The sequence below is a fragment of the Diospyros lotus genome, chromosome 5, assembly GCF_014633365.1.
Source record: "Diospyros lotus cultivar Yz01 chromosome 5, ASM1463336v1, whole genome shotgun sequence".
Lineage (NCBI taxonomy): Eukaryota > Viridiplantae > Streptophyta > Magnoliopsida > Ericales > Ebenaceae > Diospyros > Diospyros lotus.
In genome coordinates this window covers 3,625,941-3,646,022 of record NC_068342.1, presented here as the reverse complement: position 1 = coordinate 3,646,022, position 20,082 = coordinate 3,625,941, and the positions used below count along the sequence as shown (strand labels likewise).

Below are 20,082 nucleotides of genomic sequence, written 5' to 3'. Positions count from 1 at the left end.
ATATATAAAATTAAAGGTGTAGAGTTAGTTTTATAATAATTATTTCAAGAATAAGTAAATTTTAACACTAAATCTAATATTTACACATTTAATAGAACATATTTCAAAAAACAAACTAATGATTTTGAACAAGCTAAGAGGGGATGCACATGTTAAATAAATAAACACATTATAATTTTGATTAGAAAAACAATAATACTATTTGTACAAAGTATTTTGATAATAACATAATTATAAATATTTTTTCAAAGAATTAGCAACACTTCTTGGTAAACCATCAACTCCTTTTAAAAATTATTTTAAAAAGTACTTATAAATATCAAACATAATATCAAAATCAAAATATAGTGTATAAATAGCATTGCCAACAAACAAACAAACTATACATTTTATAAACTAAATCTTTTACATCCTCTTTTAAGTTGTGATGTATCATAATTCATAATGGATTAATAAGGGTTCCACAATATTTCATCTTTCTAGTTGAATCTAAAATAGTAAATATGAAATATAGTGCTTGAATTGTTAGAAAATAATATATATAACTCGTACAATTATTTAAAAAATATATATTTTTATTTAAAATTAAAGGTATTTGACCTTTTAAAACATTGATTTACTATAATATTATTATTACTTTAGTTATTAATTATGGGGAGTCTAATTATTGTGAAATTATATTAATATTATTTAGATTTTTTAAAATAATAATAATAATATAGTAATGAGCCGTATTATCTTTATCAAGATGAAGCGATGGCATAGAGCCATCATACGTTCAAACGCCCCCACACCCACAGAGTAGAGCTGTAGAAGGACAAATAACAAGAGAATCCCATCTCTTGCATATATTTGTCTGTATCAATTAAAAAATATGTCTATGGCGTCAGAGTCCACAGATCTTATCAGATCTTTGCTCAACGTTCTTTCTTTCTGTTTTTTTGTTTTTCTTGCTTGTTGCATCCTTCCTCTGCTTTCAAACTCCAATTTTTTCTCTACTTCCCTAACACACCATACAAACAATCCACAGTACAGTACAGTACAGTACAGATACTGAGATACATACCCAGAAGACATGGACAACGTGAAAGGCTTAGAAGATGGGCAGACATCAAGTCCCCTGCTTCTCAAGGAAAACTCAGATCCAAGTTCCTCTTCTTCTGCCACAGCTGCGACATGGGAGTCACCAGCGGCCCCCATCAATTTGGGAAGTAAAAAGGGGAATTTGGGACTGATTTGCACCCTACCAGTTAACTTGGTGATAGATGGTTTGAATGCAAATCTAGTTTTTACATCTTAGAGATTTGTTCACACAAATCACAGGCCTGGCCTTGAGAATGGGATTGTTTTTTGCAGCATAGTATTAGTTATCTAATAATTTGACAGACAGTGTCCGGTACCTTCAGGAAGTGCTATTAATATGAACTTTAACCAGAAAACTCTGAATCACAGCTATTCAACCATTCCTAGTTCTTGATCTTCTGTTGCAGACCATTTTTTTGATGCAGATATTTTGTATCCTATAATTCTTGCACAGGTTTCTGAAAGCATTCCTTCTGATCGATCATTATTCGATTTTCATTTTCAATTCAATTAAGCTTCACTTGGTTGCAACACATGTTAAGTCCATCCTCCAAAATCTTATGCATAATGTCTTAGATGTTAAAAGAAGCACCACGTGTCTTCACAGTTCAGACTAAGTGCAACTAGAAGATCAACCATAAGCCAAATGAGACTTAAGTGAATGATATATAATCAAAACATTTATATATATATTTTTAATTTTGTCAACTTATGCATGTGACACTCTATGCTAACTTTGACGGATAAATTTTAAATTTTAAACTCTAAACTCTAAATCATATCAAATATTACAAAATTTTAGTACTTTTTTTTTATTTTAGTCATTGAAGTTTAGTTCTTTTGAAATTTTTTATAATGTATTCATATTTAAATTTTTTCAATAAGTTTACCCGAAATTTATGAGGTGCCACTGATATGGCAAATAGGAGATTGTGCAATGTGAACTCCTCCTTTTCTCTCTTTCTCTGTATTTGCCTTCTGGCCTGCGGCTTCTCCTCTCCTTCTGTTCGCCGTTCGCCGCCGTTGCAGCCGCCGCCGACGCCTCCATCATCACCATCATCGGCAGGGGCGAAGAGAGTAGACGCCGCCGTCAAGTACCGCGGCTTTCGGCGGCTGCCGTGGGGGAAGTACGCGGCGGAGATACGCGACCCGGCTAGAAACGGCGCGAGGCTGTGGCTGTGGCTGGGGACGCCGGAAGAGGCGGCGCGGGCGTATGACAGAGCCGCCTACGCAATGAGAGGCCGCCAAGCGATTCTCAATTTCCCCAACGAGTTCCAGCAGTGCTCCCCGGCGAGGCCGCGGGCCCTTTCAACAAATTTATAAAAGCAATACTTATCATCATCACATAATTTATATTAGATATGATGGATTATATGAATTTTATATCTTGGATCATTCTAACTCGCACCAATACCAATATTTCTGGGTTTTGACGGAAACAGAGCAGCGTCCTACCAAATCTAACCAAAACCCATAAAAGGAATAGAATAACAGAGTAGTAATGAACAACGAAGAGGCTGGAATAAGGAGAAAGGAAGATTAATGGACAAAATGGATTACATATAGAAGAAGAAGGAGAAGAAGAAGAAGAGAAGAGATGGGGAACGGTTAGTATTTCTTGGTAGTTTTGCCTTCACATCCAACAAGGTCCACTAGCAGCTGGTCATCCAAGTACTCAAACTCGAGCACTTCTCCGCCCTGCGGCGAACGGCGATGGAGGCGTCGGGGACGGCGACCAGAAGGAGAGGAGAAGCCGCGGGCGAGAAGGCAAATACAGAGAGAGAGAGAGGAGGAGAAGTTTGCACAGACACGTGGCAACATGTTATTGATTTTCATTACACAGTCAGCGCGTGAATTTTCCTGTTTGAAACCACGTCACCAAAATTTTAAATATGACCGCATTATAAAAAAATTTTAAACATTAGTCGTCACATTATAAAAAATTAAAATTTAGTGATCAAAACAAGAAAGAAACAAAATTTTATGATATTTGGCCTGAATTATCCTAACTTTGATTAAATTTAATTTATTAGTAAAGACAAGAAATTAGTGATCAATGCAGTATTACCTGTACTTCTTAAGATTTTTTCTTCAAGAACATTATTGACGTTTGGAATTGATCGATTGTGATTCGTAGGTCTGTAATAAAAAAAATAAGCACAAATATAAAGAGGAAAAATGAATAGAATGAATGACAAATCACACACGGAGAAGATTTTACGTGATTTGGACAGAATAATGTCTAATCTACGACTGTTCTCTGATTATTCTGCCAGAGTCACATTATATCATTATTGAAATTTAGCTAGTTTAATATGCAGAACAAACTTTGGTCGAGGTGTTTCTCTACTAATGCATATTGGAGTGCTTTAACAGATCCCATTCTCCCTCATGGGTGTACTCTTAATGGATAAAATTGGGCGACGTGCACTTCTGAAGGTTAGTTAATAAACATCATATTCTAAGTTCTTGATGTAGCCAATAGATGAGGCAATATGGAATTTTTGGCAGGTTACAGCAGCAGGTGCGTGCTTGGGAAGCTTTCTTTGCAGGATTGGCTTTCCTTTTGCAGGTTCCTTCAAGAGCAAAATCTAAGTACATTTCTAACTTTTACGTGTTGGTTGTTGCTGGTGCTGTTGCCATTATTTCTGTTGCAATTAATCATATAAAATGTTATACCCGAGCTGGACTTTGAGTTAGGGAAGGAGTTCAGTGCCATGCTGATGCTGAGTGGAATGCTGGAAACTTGATCTCTATGAACAAAACTTCTCATAATAGAAGATCTCATTTTATGTTTGCTTTCAGTCCTGCCATTGCTCTGTAAAATTTAGTTGAGCCTACCATTCTAAGCTAAATCTGATTCATGTTATTACTCTGAATAATGTTGATTGTTTGAAAAATAAACTAGGTGTACTTTTCCTCCTATTCCGGGTTGGGCGGTCTCCCATGGGTTATCATGTCAGAGGTAGGCCAAGTTCATTCGCAAAGTCTAGACTGCCACTTTCTTCTGGGTAGAAGTTTAAGATAAGCAAAAAGCTTATCGAGTTTAGACTGTAAAAATTGCATCTATTTCAGATATTTTCTATGAAAATTAAGGTGGGGGTGGGTTTGACACTACACTGGACAAACTCGTGCCCCCACATAATAAAGAGGATAGCTGGAAACGATGGCGACGGAATGTATCAAAACTGAGCCGCTGGATCTTCGACCTGAGCATCGGAAGCATGGATGTTAGCGAGCCTCTGCTGGTGGATGCGAGCGCTGAAATTACCAACGGCGTCGGCCGTGAAAATGGGTCAGCTGAAGCAGCAGCGGCCAACATCGGCGGTGATTCCGCTTCCATCTCCGCCGTTCTCCTCCTCTCTATCGTCGTTCTCGGTTGCGGTTCCTTCGCCAATGGCTGTGCTGTAAGCATTTGTATAAGATGTTTATTTCTGTTTAAAATGAAGGTTAACCCTACGATGTTAAGAGTCTAGACTGTTTATTTTTTTTTGGTCTATTTTAGGTCAATTTTAAATGAAATTAATGTGGGTTTAAATTAAGAAACATTTTTTCCATTCTTAATTTTTTTTCTAAGCAAAATATGGAGAGGTATTTTGAAAAATAAAAACTCATATTAGATTTCATAAAACTATTGAATATCATGATCATTTGACTGAAAAAATTAGTTTCGAAGAAATATGTTTTGAACTCGTGAAATAAACAAATTTATCTGAAGAAATTAATGATGTATGTTTTTTATTAGCATTAAAAAAGCATGCACATTTTATTTTATTTATTTTGTTTTCTCATTAGAAATTAATTTCAAACTTAGCATAAATATTAAAAAAAAAAATTCTTGGCTTTAGAAGAATATGAAGTTACAGAAAAATGGTTTAATCTTGAACACTATCTAATTTAAAACCTGGTGGTCCAAATTGTATGGAAGATTAATTTGGACCATTGTCAAGGGAACCAAATGTGATTAATCTCATCAATAATTATATATATTGAGCTTGAATGTTCATAGTCCGGATTAGGGAGTTGCTTAGTCTCTAATGAGATCCTTCAGCTTATGTAGTCCCTTCAGCTAGTGATAATTGTTAACTGTACATTCCATAAAGCTTATCAAGTCCTCTGCAGGGTGGATTTTCATCTCCTGCTGAGGATGGAATCATGGAAGAGTTGGGCCTGTCAACTGCAGAAGTAAGTAGAAGTGATTCTCCCTTTCTTTTTTCTTGGTCAATTATATGTTACAATTCAAGTGCTGTGAAATTTTTAAACTTCGAAAAACAATATATTCTAAAGAAAATAGAAAAATCAATATGATTTTCTGCCCTATAGTTTGAACTGTGATAGGGGAATTTGATTGCCTTTTAGAGAAGGGCATCCCTTGAATGTACTTGCTCCTATAAGCTATTGCAAAACACAAACTTCCCTGTAATCATGCAACATATACACTTATAAAGTCCTGAATGCTTATAGATGACTTTTTGCATAATCTCTGTCGTATATGTATTTCCAAATGCTCTCAAATAAAGCCTCGACTGTATTGTTATGGTAGAAGTATAAACTATCAATTTTGAAAGTAAAACCCACCCTACCATTCAAACTAGGTTATAGAAGGTTTGAATGCTGTGAGAAAACTTGAAATATCTAGTGTCTATGTCTGAGATCTGTTCAAACAAGTCAAGGGCATTGGTACTGGGATTTGGTTTTTTGTATCCTAATAATTTGACGCACCTTGTCTAGTACCTTCAGGAATGCACTAATAAACATATGTGAAAATTTATTAGATATCTAATAATTTGATGTAATTCGATCAAACCTCTAACACTTCTTGTGCAAAAATGGACTGACAATTCCCTTCTTGTCCAGTACTCAGTTTTTGGGTCAATATACTCAATTGGAGGAATGCTCGGCGCATTGATAAGTGGCAAAATATGTGATCTCATTGGCAGGAAACGGGTAAGTTTAACTGTGGAAATTAGATCTCTCAACTAAATTATAATATATATGTATATACTGAATAGCAAATATATATATATATATAAATATCTGTGTGTGTGTGTGTATCAGCTATTCACCTACTCCTAGTTCTTGTGATCTTCTTTGGCAGACTTTGCCTTTGATGCAGGCATTTTGCATCCTGGGGTGGCTTGCTATAGCTTTTGCACAGGTTTCTTAAAACTTTCATTCCAGATATTATTTGATTTTCAATTCAATAATGCTTCACTAGGTTGCAAACATCTTAGTCCATGCTCCAAATTGTTATGCTTAACATCTTATACGTGAAAGTAAGCATCCGGGTCTCTTCAAACCAACTAGAAGATCAACCATATGCCAAAGGGACAAAGCGGATGAAATCTGATTAAAACATTTCTATATTTTTAATTTGGTCAACATAGGTGCATATTGTGACTCAATGCTAACTTTGATTAAGTTCGATTTATTGATAAAGACAGGAAACTGATGATCAATGCAGTATTACCTTTGGTTCTCAACCTTTTTTCTTCAAGAACATGTAAAAGCATATGCACCTGAACAAGGTAGTTAAAATCGGGATTTTAAGTGGGATCGAAAAAGGGTCCATAAAATCGGATCGTAAAATCGAATCGTAAAATCGTAAGATTTTAGAGATAATTAAAAATATCCTTTAATTTTTGTAAATATATATTTACAATAATATAATTTTATAGAAAATAAATTAATATCATTTAATAACCTAATTATTCATTATTATATCTCAAAAGATGATGTTTTCAAAATATAACTCAAAAACTAGTAGGTTGGTATAAGCAATTTATAGGCAAAACATAAGCAATTAAGAGGTAAAATATAACTTAAAATTCTTTAGAGGATGCTTCCAATGTCTTCCATCATATTTAAGTTACAATTTTTACTTGATTTAACATTGATTAAATAAAGTAAAAACTCGATTCAAGGTTGGGTGGTCCATTAATTAATTACCTGTTTGTTTTGATTTACTTATACAATCAATGTTAAATCAAATTTCAATTCAGAGGCAAAATATAGCAATTTGTTGCATAAGTTTCAATGTCAGATGCTATGTGACATTTAGACGTTGGAAACATCCTCTAAATTACAACTTAAATCAATGGAAGTCTCTAAATCGTAAAATCGTTTGAGGGTTTTTAAAGAGTAAAATCGTAAAATCGTACACGTAAAATCGAGATTTTATAGGATTTTACCTCAAATTAGATTTTACATGAGATTTGAATCGTTTGGGGGTTTTCAAAGCGTAAAATCGTAAAATCGTATACATAAAATCGAGATTTTAACAACTATGCACCTGAACATGATCTTACCAAGAAAACCAGAAGTAAATAGAAATGTAGGAAACATACAACGCAAACAAGAATTGAATTCTACTTTGATATGCCTTTTCATTTTAATTGTGTATCTACTGTAATTATCCATCATTTATGCTTCTTGTGGAGTATACCTAATTCTGAAATTTCACTGTTATCAAAAGGGTGCTTGGTTGCTTGACCTTGGAAGACTATCAACAGGAGTTGGATTTGGGCTTTTTACTTTTGTGGTAATTTTAGAAGGGTGTGCATTTGACTTTCTAGTTTGCTGTCTATAGCAAAATATCTTGACACCTACATTACCTTTGCCAAACAGAACCCCATATACACTGCAGAAATCGCACCTAAAAACATACGAGGAGCATTTGTATCACTTAGTCCGGTAAATCAAAGCTATGATACATTGGATTAGAAATTTGGACTCATTGTTTATGTAAAAACTGTTAACTCCACAGTTATTAATTACTGGGGGTGCATCGCTAATGTTTCTCATCGGCAATCTCGTGTATTGGCGTTACTTGGCTGTTATTGGTAATCTGCTTCATTCTGTAATTTCAGTTACCAACATTTTTTGTTTTAAGGAGGTGCAATTTTTTGTTCTTAGCTGATTTTTAACGGGGTGTTTTGGGTTTCATTTCCAGCCATTGTACCTTGTGCTTTCCAGCTTATTGGTTCTTTCTTTGTCCCAGAGTCTCCAAGATGGCTGGTAAGTCTCTTAAAATCAGAAACAAAAATTTCTTATCTATGTGGGGGTTCCAACAAATCTGCTAGTTTGAAATAAAAATCAACATCCAGATAAAAGAAATTGGAAGCAAAAAGAAAACGAGAAAATGATTATCAAGTTCTTTCATCAAGTTGGATTTTCTTAGTGTTGTTAATCACTTGATAAAATCATCAGAATATGTATGTTATCTAATTGAGTATTCTTAGGTTGGAAGTTTATCTTAAAAACATTCTTCAAATGGTCAATCACGAACATCTTTTGCATTTACGAGGTCATTTTTGAACCAGAAGCATGCACCAAATTTACCATAAAAAAAGTATACACATGCATTTGCGTTTCTGCTACTATTACCTTCTATTTGTCATTTGAGATAATGCAGTAAAATAGAGAGTGCAAGAGAAAAGAAAGAAAAATTATATAATATGCTGAACAGATGGGTACAAGTGTCTGCAGGCAAAGGTTGGTCGAGAAAATGAGGTAGAAACAACTCTAAAACGCTTGAGGGGAAAGAATGTTGACATTTCCCAGGAAGCAGCTGAGATCAGAGTAACATTTTAACTTCACATGTTAACTAGAGTTTGTTAATACGAGTAGGGTTCTGTTAATTTTTTTTTTTTTAAATTAACCTTTTACTTTTATGCACAGTTGTGAAAACTGATTTGAGTATTTTGTTGTAGTATTTCGTGGAAGACCTCCAGCAACTCTCTGAATCAAGTTTTTTGGATCTTTTTCAGCATAAATATGCCCGTTCACTCATTGTATGACCTCTGTAACTCCTATATGTGGCATGATTTATACAACTTATCTGATATTCAAGTGAATATTTGGAATCACGGTAGGTTGGAGTTGGGCTAATGTTACTTGCACAACTTGGAGGGTTTACTGGGATTTCATATTATGCAAGTTCAGTTTTTGAAGCATCCGGTAATTCCTTAACTAATAACTTAATCAACGAGTGGAAGAGGGGTACTAGTTGAGGAATGACTGACTATCCAAGTCTCTGGTTCATGATGTAGGTTTGTCAAGTAGCATTGGCACTACATCAATTGCTATTATTCAGGTTACTGGAATTAATCTTACTAGTTTAATCTGCGGAACCAACTCTGCCCAAGCTGTTTCTCTACTCATGCACTATTGTGGTACTTTCCAGATCCCATTCGCTCTCATAGGTGTACTCTTAATGGACAAAGTTGGGCGGCGGCCACTCCTATTGGTTGGATTAAGAAACATCCTGTTACAAGTTCTTGACATAATGAATCGATGAGACAAATGCGAAATCTTTTGCAGGTTACAGCAGCATGTGCATTCTTGGGAAGCTTCCTTGCAGGATTGGCTTTCCTTTTGCAGGTTTTTTCAAGAACAAATCTAAATACTTCTAACTTCACATTGTTGGTTGTTGCTGTTGCCATTATATCTAATGGTAAGTCTGGCAGGACTTTGGCTTAGGGAAGGAGTCCACTGTCATATTGGTGCTGAGTGGAATACTGGTAACCTGATTTCAATAAAATTTACAATAATTCTTGTGATAGAAGATTCTTGTTATAGGTTTGCTTTCACTTCTCCCATACCGAGCCAAATTTGATTCATATTATTGCTTTGCATAATAGTTTTGATTGTTTGAAAACTAAACTAGGTGTACTATGCCTCTTATTCTTTGGGGCTGTCTGGTATCCCAGGGGTTATCATGTCTGAGGTAGGTCAAGTTCATTAAGCCTAAACTGTTACTCTCATTGTGTATTATAAGCAAAAGCTTATGGGGTTAGACTTAAAAAGTAGCATCTATTTCAGATATTTCCTATGAACATTAAGGGCTCAGCTGGAAGTCTGCTGATCTTTGTCTATTGGACCAGTTGTTGGATTGTCTCCTATTCTTTTAACTTCTTATTTGATTGGAGCCGAGCAGGTCATTGTCTCTCTCTATTTTGAAAAAATACTTTGTAGGTAGATTGTGTGTATAAGAGAGTTCATACACTGATAAGTTAAGATTTAGTCACGTCACTTATTAATCCAAATCCCAAGTTATTGAGAGCAAACTTGAGTTGGTGGGTGCCATGACTAAATCTCAACTTTTGGTGTATGGATCGACCTATACACCCTCCCCCCCCCCCCCCCCCCCCCCCTCCCCCATTCCCTCCATCTCTCATTTGTGGGTGGGTGTAAACTCATTTTTATGGAAATTTATATTATAAAATTTCAGGAGTATTCTTCATATTCGCAAGTATTTGCGGTTCAATTGTCATTTTTAGTATGAAGATGGTGCCAGAGACAAAGAAAAGAACATTGGAAGAGATACAAGCCTCAATGATATCTTAATTTGCATGATCAATATTAATTCGATTATGCATGTAAGCAAGTGGAAGATGTAAAAGCCAATTCGTCTTTGATTATATTTCCTATTGTGGATTTTGATTTTGATTTATCTGACATTAATGGATGATTCATGGATTTTTATTTGTGTTTCAACATTCATTTTGCTTGTATTTAGTCATAGTCACAGTGACAATTGTAAAAGCTAATAATTATGTATTTTGGTGTAATTCATTCATATAAACACAAATAAATGACAATACATTTAAAGTAAGTGAACATAACAAAAAAAAAAAAGGTTATAGTACAAGAGATTGGAAAAAAAAAAAAAAAAAAAAAAGAAGCTAGATAGAAAATTCTTAATCATGATATGTATTATAATAGTAGGATATATGGTAATAAATAAAAATAAATGAGAAATAAAATATTACAGTATAATTTATAATCTTATACAAAGAAATAAGTATTGTTGTTGCCGTAAAAACAAGTAAAATTTGTAAAACGAGATAGGCAAAGCACGACAACGAACAAAGGACTCAACCTACAAGTCGGGAGCCAAGTGGCCAATTACTTGTCCAGGGAAGAGTTCATTGTTGTCTAAGAGAACTCACGCTCTGTTTGAGGAAAAAGTCAACTGGATTGGGATTCTCAAATAAGCAACTCAAGAACTAGAGCAGATGAGTGAGTAGTTGCTTAGGGGAGTGTTCCGCTGTCCTAGAGAGTTACTACGAGACATAAACCAGTCAAAAACTACGAGAGATTCCTCTTGTGTAAACTTTCTAATACTTAAGTTAAACAATATTTTTATAGTGCTATGCTTAAGCAGTTGAAGTGTATGAAAAAACTAGTTAAGTCATCTGAGAGGAGTGTAGGATGTTTCTCTAAAAGGATAAGCAGGTTAATTATGCATTTATGATATTCTAAAAAAGAGCTCTTTAAAGTGTCAAGTTTAGGGAGGGCAAATATTTATGCCCCCTCGATATCATTGAAAGGGACAACATGCATGCAAATGGGGTGCAAGTTGTTATCCCAATCTAAGTATGGAATCGAATTTGAGAAATTCCATGGAAGAGTAATCTTCTGGGAGATAGAATATCTTAGAGGTAGGCTATTATTGCACGAAGCAATGGCAAGGCATAGTTGTCTAGGAGAAGGTCTCCCGTGTTGTTTCCCAAAAGAGTAACTCGATCAGGTTTGTCTTCATGAGGTTTATTGTATGAAAAAGTGTTGACTAATAATGTGACACTCTCCTAAAGAATCATATTGTCCAAGACGACTTCCTTTTCCCGTGAGTGAGATATTTCTTTCAAGAAGACTCTGTGTGTCCCTTCAAGATTATGTTACAACATGTATAAATGTATAAAACTAAGGTATAGAGTTAATTTTATAATAAGTATTTTAAGAATAAGTAAAGTTTAACAACAAATCTAATGTTTACACATTTAATAGAACATATTTCAAAAAACAAACTAAAGATTTTGCACAAGTTAACATGGGATGCACATGCTAAATCAATGAACACACTATAATTTCGATTAGAAAAACAGTAATACTACTTGTACAAAGTGTTTTGATAATTACATAATTATAAATAATTTTTCAAAGAATTAACAACACTTCTTCATAAATTATTAACTATCTTTCAAAAATTGTTTTAAAAAGTACTTATAAGTTTAAAACATAATATCAAAATATAGTGTATAAATAACATTGCTACCAAACCAGCATACTATACATTTAAGGTTGTATCAAAATAAGATTGGAATACTTTTCAAAACAAGATATTAAATGGTCAAGATAAGATTGGAAAGTATTTTAAGATTTTTATCAAATTATTTATTAAATTTTTTAAAATATACTGGAGAACACAAGTTTCATTTTTTTTCTTATTTGTAAAGATCAAGATAAATTTATCCACAGGGGGAGAGATAAATTTATTTGAAAAAATTCAAATAAAAATTATATTATTTCCTTTTCAAGGATCACCAAATATTTTTAATAAATATAATAAAAATATTTTTATTTAAAATATTTTTTATATCTCATTTTTTTTCTCAATATTTTAATTAACAAACATTATATTTATAAACTAAATCTTTTACCTCCTTTTTAAAGTTGTGATGTATCATAATTCATAGTGAATTAATAAGGGCTCCACAACATTTCATCTTTCAGGTTGAATCTAAAAGAGTAAATATGAAATATAGTGGTTGAATTGTTAGAAAATAATATATATAACTCACACAATTATTAAGAAAATATTTTTTTAATTTAAAATTAAAGGTATTTGACCTCTTAAAACATTGATTGCTATAATATTATTACTTTAGTTATTAATTATGGGGAGTATAATATTGTGAAATTATATTAATATTATTTAGATTATTTATTTAAATAATAATAATAATAATAGAGTAATGAGCCGTATCATATAAAAAAGATATTTAAATATCAAGGTGAAGCGATGGCACATGTCCATCATCGGTCCTTGTTATGTTCTAAAGTACATTTTCCACGTCGTTACGAGCAGAGCTGCAGAAGGACAAATCAAAAGAGAATCCCGTCTCCTACGTATTTTTGTCTGTATCAATAAAAAATTATTCCATGGCGTCAGAGTCCATTGATCTTATCAGATCATTGCTCAACGTTCTTTCCTTCTTTCTTTCTGTTTTTTTGTATTTCTTGCTTGTTGCATCTCTCCTCTGCTTTCAAACTCCATTTTTTTCTCTACTTCCCCAACACACCATACGAACTATCCACAGTACAGTCACAGATACTGAGATACATACCCAGAAGACATGGACGACGCGAAAGGCCTAGAAGATGGGCAGACATCGAGTCCCCTGCTTCTCAGAGAAAACCCAGATCCAGGTTCCTCTTCTTCTGCCACGGCCGCGGTTATTCTCAGCACTTTGGTTGCAGTTTCCGGTTCTTTTGTTTTTGGGTCTGCTGTAAGTCGCGTTATAAGTGCTTCTTCATGCTCAGCGAAGTTTTCGGGTCTTACATTTGACTTTTTTGGAAATTGTTTTTATGGGCTTTGACATGCAGGTTGGATATTCATCGCCTGCTCAGACAGGGATCATGGATGAACTTGGCCTCTCTTTGGCAGAGGTTAGTCTTATAATTAGATATGAATTCCTGGGTGTTGCTTATATTTTCACTTGGGTTTGATGTTTAGGAGTGTTTACTTATTCCTTATTAGTTTATGTGTTTGTTGTATTTGGTTCTGGCCACAAATTCTTATCCAATTTTTCTAGGTTGTACAGATGAAATTTTGTAAGAATTTCTGTCAATACCCTAGTTATCAGAAGATATTACATGATTTAAACACTCCCAATATCACATTTCAAGATGAGTATCTTATTCTTTGTGAGAGTGTTGCTTGCACGAATTGATTTTCTAAAACAAATTACAACATGAAGTAATTAATTGGGCGGTCAAAGTTGGTGGTTCCTCAGAAACTGTCCTGTAAAGTTAGTTCTTTCTTATGCGTTTGGAAAAAGTTGTTTGTAGATTAGACTGGTGAATACTTACAGTTTTTTTTTTTTTTTTTGTCATTAGTTGTTAGGGCCTTATAGAAGATGAGGCCATAGATAGAAATAACTGGAGAGCTAAAGTTCAATGTAGCTGACCCTACACAGTGGGATAAAGGTTTGGTATGTTGTACTTATTGTTGGAGTGTCTTGGTCCCCTCAGTGCATTGTTTGCTGGCTCTGTCCAGATAAAATATTGCATATACATATAAATGTCTGTGTGTATCCATCGAATCAGAGCTATTGATTCTCAGGTTTCTGTGAAGCAATGGCCTATGGAAACTGCAACTCTTTTTTAACAAGTTTTAATTCCTGTGGAACCTTCTCCAGGTTGCATAGAGGATATTAAATGAGCTGTATTATGTATTTTGAATTTTAGATGAAATGCTATGCATTTCTGTGTTTTAGCTGAAAGGAATAAGATTTTGGAGAGAAGCAGAGCAGATAAAGGTATTTACATGCAACAAGTTGGCTATGTTCTACAGGATGCATTTTCTCGAAGATGAGAAGCTGTTTACATAAAAATGTAAAAAGGTACTTACATTATAATTGTGTTTTATCTCTAAAAAGGTATTTACATGAAAATTTTCCTGTTCCCTGATGCATCTTGTGATGATGCATAGAAAATGTAGCAGATGCCCAGATAATGCCTACAACGAAACAAGGGAAAGTTGATCTATACTTAAATATTTCAGTGGCCTGGGAAAAACTAATGCAACTACTGGACTTAGTGAGCCTTAACTCTTTCTTTGCCATTTTATTTGTGTTTATTAGCCCAAAAGGTCAATTAACAGGATCGGGTCTCTTTCCAATTAGTAAGGACCACCAATGCAATGAGGCGTGGAGACTTCTTTGTTGACAACTTAGCAGTTAAACTAGGAATATGGTTGAAATTTAGGGCTCTAAACCCATGCTGGGCAATTTTATTTGAAGTAAGTGAAAGATATGGTTCAAAGTTCAAACGTGAATGGAGAGATGCTGGAAACAATTATTTTTGCGCCTAGCTTGTATTGAATGAAAAGATAGAATCAAATAGTATTCACTGTGTATGTTGCCGTATCTTATTTTTAATGCGTTTATTGAGTCAATGTAAAAATATGGGCATTTTACTGGCGGTAAAGTTCAATTACTTTTGAAATGCTGTACAGCTGATCAGTCTGATTGAGTGGTTTAAGTGAAATAGAATTCATAGAATGGATTTTTCTGGTTCCCTTTTCGTGTTTTAATTTCTTTATTTGATTTAATTTTTTCTTACTTTTTGCTGGCTGCAAAATTGTAGTATTCAGTTTTTGGATCAATATCAACTGTTGGAGCAATGCTGGGTGCAGTAGCAAGTGGCAAGATAACAGATTTCTTCGGCCGGAGGGGTGTATGTTTTCTGTTATTTTTGTGTGGTTTACATATTGATGGGCATGATAATGTTTTAAACCCCATACAGTGTTCCAATTACTGTCAATTTCTCTGTTTATGGTCTAGACAATGGGATTCTCACAGATATTCTGCCTCATTGGGTGGCTGGCAATAGCATTATCACAGGTTTCTTGCCTTCTCTATTCATTTTTCCCAGCTTCCTTTTAGTTGTTATACGCCCATTTTGTTACATTGAAGAAAATTCAATTCTATGACTTTCTCATATTTTGTTGGAAACATAAAATGGAGCTTTAGGTGCCGAGGAAGCAACTTCAGAAAGTAATAACTTGCATATCGTCACCTATCGTGAATTCTTATCAAACAACTTATGCCCTATTGAATGGACTTTATTTTGCTCGAGCTCTATTCATTTGCATCTATGTGAGTAAGATGAGTGAAGCCAAAAAAAAAAGGAAATGTTTAACGTTGAACCAATAGGCATGCTTTTTTTTATAATGTTGCATGTATATTTTATTTCCCAGGACTTACCCGTGTACTGGAGAAAAGGTTTTTCAGATATTGTTTTTTGCCATATGTCTAACTTTGCCTTACGTAAATGATAACACATATAAATCCAATTCAGTTGTAGATAAGCATATGTGTTTCCCGGTTTCAGTACCGTATTAATTGTTCAATATTTATTACAGGGTGCTTGGAGCCTTGATCTTGGAAGGCTTTCGCTCGGATGTGGAGTTGGACTTCTTTCATATGTGGTATATCATCCAGGAATGTGTCTCATTGACTTGCTTTTTAGTTGTGACACTTGAAGGTATATGCATTCTCATTTATAAATAGGTACCTGTATATATAGCAGAAATAACCCCAAAGAATCTTCGAGGAGGCTTCACGGCAGTTAATCAGGTATTTCACAAAATCAGAACCATTATAAACTTATAGATAGTTCTAGATCTGTAGCATACACACTTATATCTTTCTGATTCTGCAGCTGATGATATGTTGTGGTGTCTCAATAATGTATGTCATCGGGGTTTTTATCAACTGGCGCATCTTGGCTGCACTTGGTAACTTTGTGTTGCTTATAGTTTAAATCTAATGTGGAGGTTATTCAATATAACTGTCTCTTCTAATTGGTATCATTTCAGGAACTATTCCTTGTTTGATACAGCTTCTGGGTATATTCTTCATTCCGGAGTCTCCTCGGTGGTTGGTGAGTTGCCTATAAACTTATTTAGTACTAGCTGTTTAAATAGTGGATATATTAATATCAATTAGGATAATTTTTCATTGTCTGTGGTGTCAGTGCAGTGTTTGATTAATTTTTTGGTACTGGTAACATCTTAAAACTATTGTTGTATGTACATTTCCCTATGATATGATGCATTAGAATTTTAGGATCAATGAAAATAATAAGCTATGCTGCAACTCTTTTCAGGCAAAGAATGATCGATGGTTAGATTGTGAAAGGGCGTTGCAGCGCCTCAGGGGCAAGAATGCAAATATTTCTGAAGAAGCTACAGAAATTAGAGTAAATTATTAAGTCATGAAACAAGTTTCTTTCTTTTTTTTTTTTTTCTTTTACTAGTTCCCTTTTTAATGGTAGATTTTCCGATCTAACAAGAGTTTTAATTTTGCATTATTTGTTGGCTTATTTTTTCCTTTTGCATACTGAAAGGAAATTTGACCTAATTTTACTACTTTTACAGGATTATACAGAGACCCTTCGAGAGTTGGCCAAAGCTAGGCTGCTTGACTTGTTCCAGTTGAAATATGCTCACTCCCTCATTGTGAGCCTTCTAATAACCTACTTTTGGAACGTTTCCTTCTTGTTCAAAACTTCAAAAATTACTTTATGCATGGCTGAATCCGTATCCAGGTTGGAGTTGGGCTGATGGTATTGCAACAATTTGGAGGGGTCAATGGGATTGCATACTATGCAAGTGCTATATTTGTATCAGCTGGTACATAAAGCCACTTAAGTCATAATTTGTACACTAACGCGGGCAGGAAAACCCAATAGAAAATTAACAAATGAGTTCCTGTTCAATATAGGTTTTTCAAGCAGAATCGGGACTATAGCGATGGTTATTGTTCAGGTTGCCCAACTCTTTGCCAGTGGTTTCATTGGGGTTTTCTGCCTTCAATTACTTGACGAGACATTGTCGTGATATTACTGTTCAGGTTCCTATGACAATGCTGGGCGTGTTATTAATGGATAAATCTGGACGCAAACCGCTCTTAATGGTATGAAAGACGTGTCTATAACTTTGCAAATGTTGCTGCAACAAAATCCCACAGCATCCTACTTCATTTTGCAGATTTCTGCAGCGGGAACATGCTTGGGTTGCTTTCTTGCCGGCTTATCATTCTTGTTGCAGGTTTATAACACTGTTTAGTTTTAAAATTTAATTATTTCCAGTGGTTATTTCATTAAGAAATGGAACTTTCCAAGCAGGACTTACAAGTTGGGAAGGATTTCAGTCCCATCTTGGCACTTGTTGGCGTACTGGTAATGAAATTGACCCGGTGACAGTCGCTTCTCTCTATTTGTGAAAGCTTTTGTTTCCATTAGTTTCATGGGAGCACAATTGGTACTCGAAAAAGTCATGACATTGGGACTTAGCTGAGCTTGATTCTATCTTGATGTTCTTGTTCTGCAATCAGGTGTTTACAGGATCTTTCTCGTTAGGAGTGGGGGCAATTCCGTGGGTTATAATGTCAGAGGTAAGTGCTTTATCAATGCATTTACATTTAGCAGTAACAGAGCCGATTCAAATCTGTCATAGTTAACTGCAAAGTCTTGTTGCTGCTCTGTTATTTGGCTCTTCATTTCAGATATTTCCCATAAATGTGAAAGGCATGGCTGGAAGCCTTGTGACAGTGGTCAACTGGCTTGGCTCTTGGATCATTTCGTATTCCTTCAACTTCTTGATGGACTGGAGCTCCGAGGGTAAAAATCCAGTTGATTCTTCTCTCTCTCTCACACACACACACGCATACATTTTTCACCAATGTTTTTCATGCATAAACTGTACTCTATGTACCTTCCCTCTCAGGAACGTTTTTCATCTTCTCGAGCGTCTCTGGTTTGACTGTCCTGTTTGTTGCCAAGCTGGTTCCAGAGACCAAAGGGCGGACTCTAGAAGAAATACAAGCTTCAATGAATCCGTTTACAGCAACAAAATAAGCTAGCTTGGTATGGTTTATAGATTGCTATTGCCATGTTTCTTCTTTCTCGTCATGGATTTGTCATTTGTGGGTCACTTCAATTTAAATTCAAGGCTTCATGTCATCACAGCGCACTTGAAAGGCACTCGAAAGTGTGGCTACTAGCCTACAACTGCAATTGTCTGAAATAATTTGAAGTAGAAGATTGACACTTATCAATGCATGGAGCTGGGATATACAGCATTTGATGATTATGAGACTAGAACAACACTCACATTTATTAAGCTAGCTGCAATAAAAGAAGAGATTCGGCTTCAGCTTACTGTGTTGTCGATTGTCTAGTTCAAACTATTATTTGGTTGTTTGTGTTTACTTTCTGAATTACCTATCTTATGGAAAACAAATTTTTTTGTTTGAAAATCAAGAGCCTGACTTGATTGGTCAAGGGGTGATTTTCAGACAAGACACCAGTTTTTAGTTAGGGGTGTTTGCTAATTAAGATGGTTTGATTTTTATATAAACTCGAACCCAAACCAAGCCTGACTAAGTCTAGAATTTTAGATCTAGAACCGAATTATCATAAAGTAAAACCAATCTACTCAATTAAATTCGGGTTGAAATGGGTTGGGTTGGGTTTTGATTTCAAAGTCACTCCTCTTCTTGTATGGGCCACGCCCACAACAAAAATCCAAGCCTAAGTTGAAAAACCCGGATAGTTTAGCAGTGCAAGCATGAGAGGTCATCAAAAATTTGGTTAAACCGAACTAATTGAATTGAACTGACTGAATTTATCAGCTCAGTTCGATTATTTTATAGTAAAAGTTTGGTTCGGTTATTTTTATTGAGAAATTTAATTTTTTATTTTTAAAATAAAAAATTAAACTAATCGAGCCAATCAAAACAAAGTCATTTTGGATGCAATATAAAAGAAATATGTAACATAAATGAGAAAAGCGGAAGGACTAAATCCCCTGGCACCTAGCAATCCTAGCCTTTGGCCCTTTCCCTTCTCCTTTATGTCCAACTCTTCGGCAACCCATCGCTCCCTCTGATGAAGATGTTGACACTGATATTGACATCGACATCTTCATCCGTCAAACCCATCTTTGTTTTCTAGGCTACCTCGCTCGTCGAACCCACCTCAGCAACCATGGCCGTCAGACTACCATTGCACTGACATTGACATCTTTGTCCCCTTCTGATGCCGACCTAGCATCTCTCTCTCTAATTTACACCACTGTACTTGCTCGTCGACGCCAATCGCCCATTCGATAAGTTTTCCAACAACTTCTTATGAATGAATATTCTATTTTAAAATCTATATCTACTAAAATTCAATTATTAGATCTTTTTGATTTTTAGGTATGTGGGTCACTAAGTCATAGTGAATCTGATAGTTGATTCTGATTTTCGGAATCTGTTGTGGATGGTGGCCAGTGACGTTTTTCCATAAACGTGTTGAGTTTTTTTATCATAAAATTGATTTTTAAATTTACAAAAAATTAATTATTTGATCAAATTTATTTTTGAATATATAAATCATCATGATTGGAGGAATCTGATAATCAGTTCCGATCATTAAAATTGT

The 20,082-nt window shown here is 34.8% G+C and overlaps 3 protein-coding genes across 10 annotated transcripts; all 3 read left to right on the top strand.

Annotated features, from left to right (window-relative positions):
* The first annotated feature begins 1,163 nt into the window (after positions 1 to 1,163).
* LOC127801013 (ethylene-responsive transcription factor ERF098-like) lies at positions 1,164 to 3,376 on the top strand. The gene has a single exon (XM_052335775.1). The coding sequence runs from the start codon at positions 1,999 to 2,001 to the stop codon at positions 2,404 to 2,406; it is 408 nt and encodes a 135-aa protein (XP_052191735.1). The 5' UTR covers positions 1,164 to 1,998; the 3' UTR covers positions 2,407 to 3,376.
* Positions 3,377 to 4,307: 931 nt separating this feature from the next.
* LOC127801007 (sugar transporter ERD6-like 5) lies at positions 4,308 to 10,581 on the top strand. Of its 3 annotated transcripts, none has more exons than XM_052335752.1 (18): positions 4,308 to 4,490; positions 5,206 to 5,268; positions 5,941 to 6,030; positions 6,200 to 6,241; positions 7,559 to 7,624; positions 7,711 to 7,776; positions 7,850 to 7,925; positions 8,036 to 8,100; positions 8,572 to 8,664; positions 8,796 to 8,876; positions 8,958 to 9,042; positions 9,135 to 9,178; positions 9,269 to 9,331; positions 9,406 to 9,465; positions 9,552 to 9,605; positions 9,752 to 9,811; positions 9,907 to 10,021; positions 10,316 to 10,581. In XM_052335752.1, exons 1-18 carry the CDS (start codon positions 4,308 to 4,310, stop codon positions 10,429 to 10,431), a joined length of 1,422 nt encoding a protein of 473 aa, XP_052191712.1. In that variant the 3' UTR covers positions 10,432 to 10,581. The 3 variants fall into 3 exon arrangements, with proteins under 3 accessions (XP_052191712.1, XP_052191711.1, XP_052191713.1); XM_052335751.1 differs by having other exon boundaries at positions 6,182 to 6,241; XM_052335753.1 differs by lacking the exon at positions 6,200 to 6,241.
* Positions 10,582 to 13,063: 2,482 nt separating this feature from the next.
* On the top strand, positions 13,064 to 18,816 carry LOC127801009 (sugar transporter ERD6-like 5). 6 transcript variants are annotated; one of them, XM_052335760.1, is made up of 19 exons: positions 13,298 to 13,376; positions 13,474 to 13,536; positions 14,367 to 14,492; positions 15,238 to 15,327; positions 15,435 to 15,494; positions 16,016 to 16,081; positions 16,164 to 16,229; positions 16,315 to 16,390; positions 16,472 to 16,536; positions 16,762 to 16,854; positions 17,033 to 17,113; positions 17,203 to 17,287; positions 17,379 to 17,422; positions 17,508 to 17,570; positions 17,645 to 17,704; positions 17,782 to 17,835; positions 17,991 to 18,050; positions 18,162 to 18,276; positions 18,383 to 18,816. In XM_052335760.1, the coding sequence occupies exons 4-19, from the start codon at positions 15,274 to 15,276 to the stop codon at positions 18,511 to 18,513; spliced, it is 1,173 nt and encodes a 390-aa protein (XP_052191720.1). In that variant the 5' UTR covers positions 13,298 to 13,376; positions 13,474 to 13,536; positions 14,367 to 14,492; positions 15,238 to 15,273; the 3' UTR covers positions 18,514 to 18,816. The 6 variants fall into 6 exon arrangements, with proteins under 6 accessions (XP_052191717.1, XP_052191716.1, XP_052191720.1 ...); XM_052335756.1 differs by lacking the exon at positions 14,367 to 14,492 and having other exon boundaries at positions 13,072 to 13,376; XM_052335758.1 differs by having other exon boundaries at positions 14,367 to 15,327.
* The last annotated feature ends 1,266 nt before the right edge of the window (positions 18,817 to 20,082 follow it).